This window comes from Rhinopithecus bieti, unplaced genomic scaffold (assembly GCF_001698545.2).
Source record: "Rhinopithecus bieti isolate Rb0 unplaced genomic scaffold, ASM169854v2 scaffold_28055, whole genome shotgun sequence".
NCBI lineage: Eukaryota > Metazoa > Chordata > Mammalia > Primates > Cercopithecidae > Rhinopithecus > Rhinopithecus bieti.
The window spans coordinates 34,584-45,560 of NW_016812914.1; the positions used below are offsets into that span (position 1 = coordinate 34,584).

Genomic DNA, 10,977 nt, shown 5'->3' on the forward strand with positions numbered 1-10,977 from the left:
CGCGCCGCCGCCGGGGCCCCGCCCGACGGCGCGGACCTGGGGGTCGCCCAGCCCAGGGCGTCAGCTCGCGCAGCTCCACCGCATCCGGGGCGCCCTGCAGCAGTGCACGGTCTGCGAGGGGAGGAAGAGAAAGGAGGCGGGTCAGTGGGTGCAGGGGATGGGAGGGAGCCCCCTACCCTCGCTGTACCCCTGCAAACGAAGAGCCTTGCTGGGACGACAGGCCTGGACGGCTTCTCATCTCACTCCCAGATCCCAAATTTTCACACCCTCTCGCTGAGCTGCTCATGCAGCCTCTGGGCGGCACTGGAGGGCACGTACATACACCCCTACGCTGGTCCAGCACCCCTTTCTGAACCCTGAGCCTATATTGGCTGCCCAGAACCTGGTTCATCCTTTCTGGGCCACTTTCCAGCCCGTCTCACCTTGAGCTAAGCTGACCGGGGTCTCTAACTGACCTCCTCTGGGCCCCTCTCTCACCCCATTGCTGCTCCACTCTCCTCATCCTCCATCGCAAATCTACATGGACACCGCCCCTATGCTGGGCTGCCCCAGGACACTGGTGCACCCTCTCTGGGCAGCACGGGGGGGGGGGGGCTGCTTCCCATGCCCCATCCCTCTTTAGTGAGGCTGTCATAGGTCTCTATCTCTAGAGCCCCTTCTTCAGGCCCTGACGTTAGCCCTGAGTTCCTGGGTTTTTCAGACTCCCTCCATCCCCGCTGCCCCACTGTGCAGTGGAGCCTCAGTTTCCCTATCCAAGAAACGAATCAGGGTGGGTTTCTCAGAATGCAGAGGAGCAGCAGGTACTGCAGCCTACTGCGTTCGAGGCCTGTGTGGGGCCCCCACTCCATGAAGTGGCAGCAGCTACTGTCAGGGCCACCCCCATGTGACAGGTGACAAAATGGACCATCCCAAGGTCACATCATTACCAGGTGGCCAAGAGAGACGGGCTTAAAGGACATTCTAACTGCCTACATCGTTCACCCAAGTTTGGCCCAGGTCCAGCCGCCTTCTCCCACACTCGCCAGGAGGTGCCCAAGTCACCGATTCCCAGGGCCTGGCAGCCTAAATTTATTACCCAAGCGCTGGCCCCACCCCCAAACTCCGAAGCCCCAGGAGAGAAGTGCAGACGCTGGAATGACAGGCAGCGCTACTGGCGGATCAGAAGGCAGGGGACTCCCAGCCCCAGAGCAGGTGGCAGTCACGCTTGTGGTTGGGAGAGGAAATCTTGAGTGTAGTCCCCACCTGCTCCCAGGGCTGGTGCACCTGGCTGTCAAAAGAATGAGCCTCTGGGTGGCCCTGGGGAAGGAGGGGCTGTCTCCTGGGGTTTGGTGGGGGAGGAGATGTCTGTTCCCACAGGGGGTCTCAGAAACAAGACAAACCCAGCCTCAGAGCCTGACTCTGCCACTTTCGCCACTGGCAACCTCAGGCCTCAGTTGCCCTGTCTATTCCCTGAAGCTTGCATGATCTCTGTCTTGGCTGGGGCTGAGAGGGTGGGAAGTCGGTGCGGGAGGTGGCCGATGACTGAGCAACCTAGTCCGTGTTCTTTAAGCCATGGAGCAGGACTGGAGGGGCCGGGACTGTGCTGGGGGGTTAGTTAGGGGCACGCCCAACCCTAGAGGGGTGCATCGAAGCAGACATTTGTGGGCTTGCCAGATACAATACAGATGCCCGGCTAAATCTGAATTCCATATAAACAATGAATAATCTTTTTTTTTTTTTTGACACAGAGTCTTGCTCTGTCGCCCAGGCTGGAGTGCAGTGGCGCAATCTCGGCTCACTGCAAGCTCCGCCTCCCGGGTTCATGCCATTCTCCTGCCTCAGCCTCCCAAATGGCTGGGACTACAGGCGCCCGCCACCTCGCCCGGCTAATATTTTTGTAGTTTTAGTAGAGACAGGGTTTCACAGTGTTAGCCAGAATGGTCTTGATCTCCTGACCTTGTGATCCGCCCACCTCGGCCTCCCAGAGTACTGGGATTACAGGTGTGAGCCACCGCGCCCGGCAACAGTGAATAATCTTTTAGGATGTCTGTCCCTGCCTCTCTGCAACGGGGCTGGCTGCTTGCACAGGGGGCTAGAACACAAAGTCCCCAGCCTGAAATTCCACCATGGAGCCTAGAACACGGGGACTTGGGGACTCAGTGGCTGCTCCTTTTTTGCTGTAGGGCAGGCAGGCACCTGTCCATGGGCCCTGACCCTCCCCAGTGCCTGAAATTCCTCCATTCCTGCTTTGTCCCCCTCAAGTCCTGGAGCACTGGCTTTTGGGGCCCCACCCAGGTCTCTGTCCCGATGTCCTAGGAAGGACTTCGTGCCACTTGCAGAGGGAAGTGGTGGGAGGACAGAAGTGGAGCTCGTGCCGGAGGCCACCCTGGTGCATTGTAAGGACAAGAAAAGAGGATTGTGTGGGCTGGCAGGGGCGGGTGCAGACGTGCACGGGGCGTACTCATGGCCCACACCCAAAGGCACTGCACACGCACCCTGCCGACATCTACGTCTCAGATGCCCACACAGGTGCACGCATGGACATGTGCGTAGGCACAGGGGTCAGGGCCCAGGCACCACCCTCACCCCACAGCACTTGTGGTGGGGCAGGCATTAGGGATTGGTGGGGAGTTGGGCGAGGGTCTTGCCCTCAGGGTGGGCATTTTTTTGTCCCTACAGCAGTGCTTTTGCCCGTGTCTGTGCCCCCAGTCCTGTCTCTCCTCTCTCTCTCTCCAACCCCCCTCACCCCTCCAAATCTCTGGGTCTCTCTTCTGGTTTTTACTCCCGCTCCATCTCCCGCCTCCCCTTGGTCCCTGTCCCCTGGGGCAGATCACTGGGACCTCAGATCCAGCCTCTCTCTCCTCCCACCGCGCCCCCCCGACCGCTGCGCCGCGGGGGCCAACCGGGCGAATGCCCAGGTCTAATCTCCATCTGGCCCCCACAAGACCTCAGGGCAAGCCTAATTCCTTGTGACAGCTAAGCCGAAAGACCCCAGTTCCCAGAAGTCACCCTAGCTCCACCAGGCCATTGGGGGAATTTGCAACCTCCCTCCACCCCATCTTTTTTTAGAAAATGTATTTATTATTATAATGTTTTGAGACAGAGTCGTGCTCTGTTGCTCAGGCTGGAGTGTAGTGGTGCAATCATAGCTCGCTGCAGCCTTGAACTGTTGGGCTCAAGTGATCCTCCCACCCCAGCCTCCCAAGTAGCTGGAACTACAGGCATGCGCCACCACACCTGGCTAATTTCTAAAGTTTTTTGTAGAGATGGAGGTCTCACTACGTTGCCCGGGCTGGTCATGAACTCCTGGGCTCAAGAGATCCTCCTGTCTCGGCCTCCCAAAGTGCTGGGATTATAGGCAGGAGCCACCATGCCTTGCCCTGAATAATCTTTTAGGATGTCTGTCCTTGCCTCCCTGCAACAGGGCTTGCTGGCCCTATCCTTTTTTTTTTTTTTTTTTGAGATGGAGTCTCACTCCGTCACCGGGCTGGAGTGCATCGGCGCGATCTCGGCTCACTGCAACCTCCGCTTCCCGGGTTCAAGCAGTTCTCCTGCCTCAGCCTCCTGAGTAGCTGGGATTACAGGCACGTGCCACCACGCCCAGCTAATTTTTGTATTTTTAGTACAGACGGGGTTTCACCATGTTGGTCAGGCGGGTCTCGAACTCCTGACTTCAGGTGATCCGCCCACCTCAAAGTGCTGGGATTACAGGTGTGGGCCACCGCGCCTGGCCGGCTGGCACTATCTTTTAAAAACTTATGACCCCCGCCGCCTCCCACTTCACTGCCTGAAATTCTACCCCTTACGTTGGTGGTATCTGACCCCACACAGAGGAGGAGCTTACACTGGGCCAGGCGGGCAATCCGGGTGTCCAGGGTTCGAGGCAGGCGGCGCAGCGGGACCAGTGCGGGTCCGAGGCGGTGGCTGAGAAGCAGGCCCTCTCGACACATCCAGATGGACAGCACGGAGCTGCAGAGCACTGAGGCCAAGGCCGCCGCCTTCCAGCGCTGCATCCTCAGCCTGCGGGCACGGGATGGTCAGCCGCACGCCCCCTGTCTGTCCCTCCAGCAACGAACAGGCGCAGGGCACTGGGCCAGGACTTAGTGTGGGGCCTCTGACTTTGAACAATGCCTGCCAAATGGTCGATAATCACATGGGAATGGTCCCTCAAGGAACCATTGAACAAGGAAGGGGTTGGGCTCCGTGCCAGGAGTCACAGGGAACGGCCCCCATCTGGGGGTCCCGGAGTGCCTTCCTGAGGAGCCGATGACAGGGTCCAGACTTGAACAAAGGTAGGAGTTGACCAGGCAGAGAAGAACGACATCACAGGCAGGGGACACAGCCAGTGCAAAGGCCCCGAGGCCGGACTGAGTGTGGCGTATCCCAGGAACAGCGAGGAGGCCGGAGAGACTGCAGCTGAGGAGCCAGGGGGAAAAGTGAAAGGAGGAGAGGTCATTTCCGGCAGGTGGCACTGTAGGACAAGGGTGCGGGGAGGGTGGTGTTTAGGATCGTCTGGAGGCAGGAATCCGGGGCTGACACTGTTCCCTACAGGCTAGTGTCCTCCATTGACTCTGCCCCTCTCTGAGCCTGTTTCCCATCCAGATGGATAAGCATGCCCAGAAGTAGTTAGCAATGGGCCAGAGCTGCCCCGGACACTGAGTCCCAGCTCCGGGCTTTTGCACAGACAGGTCTTTCCCTGGAGAACACTTCTTCCCTCCCTCCCCACTCTCACTCCCCTTTCTTTTAACTTTTCTCTTTTCTTTTGGAGATGGAGTCTCGCTCTGTTGCCCAGGCTGGAGTGCAGTGGCACAATCTCAGCTCACCGCCACCTCCACCTCCCGGGTTCAAGTGATTCTCCTGTCTCAGCCTCCCCAGTAGCTGGGATTACAGGCGCCCGCCACCACACCTGGCTAATTTTCGTATTTTTAATAGAGACGGGTTTCACCCTGTTAGCTATGCTGGTCTCAAGCTCCTGACCTCAAGTAATCTGCCCACCTTGGCCTCCCAAAGTGCTGGGATTACAGGCGTGAGCTACCGCACCCAGCCTCCTCTCTTTCTTTCTTTTTTCTTTCTTTCCCTTCCTCCCTCCCTCCCTTTCCTTTCCTTTCTTTCCTTTCCCTCCCTTCCTTCCTTCCTTCCTTCCTCCCTCCCCCCCTCCTTTCCTTCTTACCTTTCTCTCTCTCTTTCTTTCTTTTTCTCTCTCTATTTTTGTTTTTTTAGACAGGGTCTTGCTCTGTCGCCCAGGCTGGAATGCAGTGGTGTGATCACGGCTCACTGCAGCCTCCACCTCCTAGGCTCAAGGGATCCTCCCACCTCAGCCTCCCTAGTAGCTAGGACTGACTACAGGCGTGAGCCACCATGCCTGGCTAATTTTTAATTTTTTTTTTTAATTTTTGTTTTTTGGTTTAATAGAGAGGGGAGTCTCACAATGTTGCCCAGCCTGGTCTTAAACTCCTGGGCTCAAGCGATCCTCCCACTTTGGCCTCCCAAAGAGCTGGGATTACAGGTATGAGCCACTGTACCTAGCGCCCACCCCCCTTGCAATCTCAGCTTGGAGGGCACCTCCTCCAGGAAGCCTTCTGTGACTGCCTACCCTATTCACTTTAACCTCTGGCTGGTGCAGGGGGGCTAGTGGGCCCCCAGGAATGCCCTGAGCTTTCCCCATTCGGGCACTGGGTGCTGTGAGTGCCTGGTGGCATCCTCCTCACTGCATGTAGTCAGTGTTTAATAACTCACATGTACACACCCACCACACCCGACGCTGTCTGGGCTCCTCCCCAGCATCCCATGGCCCCCAGCTCGAGTTTACATTCCCCCTCCTACCTGCCTAGTGTGGGGTGGCAAGGAGCCTGGCGGCCGGCCAGGTGTAAACATTTACACCGAGCGCTGAAAGCCGGGTTGGATATGGGTCAGCGCCTCCGGGCCTGGGCTCGGCTCCTGGGATCCCCAGGTGCCCCCCTGCCGTGCATGCACCTTGTACCTCCAGCTTTATGCGCTGCCCTGCACTGCGCGGAGATTTATTTGCGTGGGATTCGCATTTCATTTGCATGGACTGCGCCCCGTGTGCTGATGCGCAGAAACTCGAACCACCCCTTCTCCACCCCGCTCACCCCCATGGATGGGGACCACAGGAGCTACACACACCAGACCTTAAGTAACGGGACACATTTATTAAGCACCAGCTGTGTAACAGGCCCGGTGCTGAGCCCGCAAGAGAGGCATTACTATCTCCATTTTACAGCTAGGCAAACCGAGGCACAAAATGGGTAGGGGCTTGTCCAAGGGCTAGAAAAGGACGTAGGATTCAAACGCAGGCTCTTTGACATAGCACACACCATACGGGCTGGGCTTGGGAGCAGATACTGTAGTCAGCCTGAGAACTTGCCTCGCCACTCTTGCTGGTACTTGAGACTCTTTGGTATTGGTGGTGGTGGTTATTGGTAAGGAATGAGCTCCCCAACATGAAGGCGTCTAAACAAATCCTAGACCAGCCTGGGGATCTATCTGATAAGAGTGAATTTGCAGGGGAAGTTGATTCTCCCCCAGGGCCAGCCCAGCTGGTTCAGTGGCACAGAATAGGCACTCATAGACATTTGCTGAATGATGAATGAATGAATGAAAACACAAAGAAGCTAGGCTGGCTGGGTATGGTGGCTCATGTCTGTAGTAATCCCAGCACTTTGGGAGGCTGAGGAGGGCAGATCACCTGAGGTCAGGTGTTCAAGACCAGCCTGGCCAATATGGTGAAACCCCAGCTCTACTACAAATACAAAAATTAGCTGGGTGAGGTGGCATGCACCTGTAATCCCAGCTACTTGGGAGGCTGAGGCAGGAGAATCACTTGAAACCAGGAGGCAGAGGTTGCAGTGAGCTGAGATTACACCACTGCACTCTAGCCTGGGTGGCAGAGTGAAACACCGTCTCAAAAAAAAAAAAAAAAGCTAGGCACTGGGTGGCCCAGATTCTGAATTGGAGGGTCCAGAGTTTCATGTCTGAGTGAATGGATGGATGGATGGGTTTATTGGGAGGATGAAAAAGAGACCACAGTTGAAGTCTCTGGGCTTAGTATACAGTCAGTGCATAATAAACAAGGTGACTATCATGAATGGGCCTAGATTCACTGGGAGTGGGCAGGGCAGGGGGGCCCTCCCTGAGGAGGTGACGCATGCACTAAGACCCAAGTGTAAGAAGTCAGTCATAAGAAAATCTGGGAGCAGGTGTCCCAGGCAGAGGCACTGCCTGTGCAAAGGCCCTGGGGCAGGCCCACCTGGCATGTTTGAGGAACAGTGAGGAGGCTTGTGTGTCTGAGCAGAGTGAGCAGGGGAAGAGAGAGAGGAGGGGAGGTTGGGAAGGGGATGGAGCAGCTCGTGCAGGACATTCCATTCTTGAGGTTTTGTGGAAGCAGTTGGCAGCAGCAGCATTTTGCCAGATGTCAAACCCATCTCCTTCATTCCTTTGTGTGTGTTCTTTTGTTGTTGTTGTTGTTGTTTGAGATGCAGTTTCACTCTGTTGCCCAGGCTGGAGTGCAGTGGTGCAATCTCAGCTCACTGCAACCTCCACCTCCTGGGTTCAAGCGATTCTCCTGCCTCAGCCTCCCAAGTAGCTGGGGCTACAGGAACGTGCCACCACGCCTAAGTAATTTTTGTGTTGGTTTCTGTTGTTGTTGTTTTTGTTTGTTTGTTTTTTGAGTGATCCTCTCACCTCAGCCTCCCGAGTAGCTGGGACTACAGGCACACGCCACACCACCACACCCAGCTAATTTTTTGTATTTTTAGTAGAGACGGGGTTTCACTGTGTTAGCCAGGATAGTCTTGATCTCCTGACCTTGTGATCCACCCGCCTCGGCCTCCAAAAGCGCTGGGATTATAGGCGTGAGCCACCGCACCCGGCAATTTTTATATTTTTACTGGAGATGAGGTTTCGCCATGTTGACCAGGCTGGTCTTGAACGCCTGACCTCAGGTGATCTGCCCGCCTTGGCATCCCCAAGTGCTGGGATTACATGCGAAAGCCACCACGCCTGGCCATCATCCCCTTTATTCTTAGGGATCACCTACTTTATGTCCAACTCCATTTTACAAACTTAACACAGATAAAGTCATTCCAACCTTACAAGCGTCCTAAGAAGAAGGTAATGTCCTTTTATTTATTTATTTTTTCTTTTTTGAGACAGGATCTCGCTCTGTTGCCCAGGCTGGAGTGCAGTGGTACAATCACAGCGCCCACTGCAGCCTTGACCTACCCAGCTCAGGTGATCCTCCCGTCTCAGCCTCCCAAGTAACTGAGACCACAGGCATGCACCACCACACCCAGCCAATTTTATTTTATTTTTTTATTTTTATTTATTTTTGAGACGGAGTTTCACTCTTGTTGCCCAGGCTGGAGTGCAGTGACACAATCTTGGCTCACTGCAACCTCCACCTCCCAGGTTCAATCAAGCAATTCTCCTGCCTCAGCCTCCCAAGTAGCTGGGATTACAGGCATGCACCATCACGCCCGGCTAATTTTTTGTATTTTTAGTAGAGATGGGGTTTCACCATGTTGGTCAGGTTGGTCTCGAACTCCTGACCTCAGGTGATCCACCCGCCTCGGCCTCCCAAAGTGCTAGGATGACAGGCGTGAGACACCGCGCCCAGCCAATTTTTAAACTGCTTGTAGAGACGAGGTCTCATCATGTTGCCCAGGCTGGTCTTGAACTCCTGGGCTCAAGCGAGCCTCCTGCCTTGGCATCCCAAAGTGCTGGGATTACAGGCGTGAGCCGCTTCACCTGGCTGCAAGTCATACCCTTATCCCCACTGTATGAATGAGAAACAGGCCCAGAGCTGGGAAGTGACCTGTCCGAGGTCATAGAGCCGGCATTTGAATGCTGGTGGTGGGAGGGGGAAGACAGGCAGGAAACCTACCGGGCCCTGGACCTCTCTGGACCCCCTCTACCCTGCTTGTCCACACATTCAAGTCTTAGAGTGGTGTGACTCGGTTTCCCCATTGGACTGGAACAAGCCTTGGGCTGTGGTGGTCTGTTTCTACCAAGGGCCTAGCCCCAGCATGGCCTAGTCACAGGACCCCCCGGAGGCCTTGGAGCTTCAGACTCTCCCCACCTAGAGCTCTGGTGGAGGCCAGGAAATTGGTGGGCCGTCGGTGGAGGGGGCCCAGCAGGCAGGGCTGATTAGCAGCCATGAACAATGGGCCTCTCTGTTCTCGGGGGTCACCTAACTGGTTTGTCTCTGGCACGGACGCGACCAGGTGGGGGTGATGTGGGTGTGGCGGAGGGCATGGGGAGGGGGCTGGGTGTGCACAATGTGTGTGCCTGTGTCCCGGAGGCCCTAGCCTGGGGAGGCGTCTGTACCTGTGCATCTGCACAGACACACACTTGTAGGTACAGGAGTGCCCACTGTCATTTGCAGTCTAGCCCAGGTCATCATCTGCGCCCTGAGACCCCTCATCCTGGCCACACACACGGGGGTACACAGGTGAACCCGCTGCCAGCACCCACAGCTACCAGAGCCCAGGAGTTTGAGACCAGCCTGGGCAACATAGGGAGATCCCCTATCTCACACAGCACACCTGTAGGCTTACACTTGTGTGCCCACTCACACTCATTCACACCCAGCCTTCTCATTCACACCTAGTCTTCTCACTCATTCACACCCAACCATCTCATTCACACCCAGCCATCTCACTCATTCACACCCAGCCATCACTCATTCACACCGTCTTCTCATTCACACCCATCTCATTCACACCCAGCCATCTCACTCATTTACACCCAGTCTTCTCACTCATTCACACCCAGCCATCTCACTCATTCACACCCAGCCATCTCACTTATTCACACCGTCTTCTCACTCATTCACACCCAGACATCTCATTCACACCAAGCCATCTCATGTCCTCACACTGAGGTTCTTTCATACTCGTGCACATGCACTCCCACACACACACACTGCCCACGCACACACGATCACACGTGCTCAAGTATTCTCACTTGAGCACACTTGCATGCTCAGACGCTCCCATATTTGGCTGGGTGCGGTCGCTCACACCTGTAATCCCAGCACTTTGGGAGGCTGAGGTGGGTGGATCACCTGAGGTCAGGAGTTCAAGACCAGCCTGGCCAACATGGTGAAACCCTGTCTCTACTAAAAATACAAAAATTAGCCGGGCGTGGTGGGGGGGCGCCTGTAATCTCAGCTACTCGGGAGGCTGAGGCAGGAGAATCACCTGAACCTGGGAGGTGGAGGTTGCAGTGAGCCAAGATCTCACCACTGCACTCCAGCCTGGGTGACAGAGCGAGACTCCATCTCAAAAAAGAAAAAAAATTAGCCGAGCATGGCAGTGCGCGCCTGTAATCCCAGCTACTCGGGAGGCTGAGGCAGGAGAATCGCTTGAACCCGGGAGGCAGAGGCTGTGGTGAGCTGAGATCGCACCACTGCACTCCAGCCTGGATGACAGAGTGAGACTCCGTCTTGAAATGAAACAAAACAAAACACTCCCACATTCAGTGTTTTCACACTTCCACACACAAACAGGGTTACACGCACATCCCAGGGTGTTTTCACACTCAGACACACACTTGGATTTTTCCACACGCATTCAAACACAATCACACATTTGACCACGATGACACTCACACACTTGCCTGCCTGCCTGCCTGTCTTCTCTTTTTCTTTCTCTTTCTCTCTCTCTCCCTCCCTTCCTTCCTTTCTCTCTCTCCTCTCCTTCCTTCCTTTTCTCTTTTTCTTTCTCTCCCTCCCTTCCTTCCTCTCTCTCTTTCTCTCCCTCTCTCCGTCCCTTCCTTCCTTTTCTTTCTTTCTCTTTTTCTTTCTCCCCCTCTCTCCCTCCCTCCCTTCCTTCCTTTCTCTCTTTCTTTCCTTTCCTTCCTTCCTTTTCTCTCTCTGTCTTTCCCTCCCTCCCTCCTCTTTCCCTCCCTTCCTCCATCTTTCCCTCCCTCCCTCCCTCCTTCCCTCCCCCCTCCTTCCCTCTTTCCCTCCCTCCCTCC

The 10,977-nt window shown here is 55.6% G+C and overlaps 1 protein-coding gene across 1 annotated transcript in view; it reads right to left on the bottom strand.

Annotated features, from left to right (window-relative positions):
- Positions 1-10,977, bottom strand: part of NRTN (neurturin) — a 25,146-nt gene that overhangs the window by 2,533 nt on the left and 11,636 nt on the right. The window contains exons 2-3 of the mRNA XM_017847140.1: positions 3,824-4,395; positions 6-111 (exon numbers count right to left, since the gene is read on the bottom strand). Coding sequence (XP_017702629.1) covers positions 6-111; positions 3,824-3,992 — 275 coding nt within the window. The 5' untranslated portion in view covers positions 3,993-4,395. The remainder of the gene's footprint in view (positions 1-5; positions 112-3,823; positions 4,396-10,977) is intronic.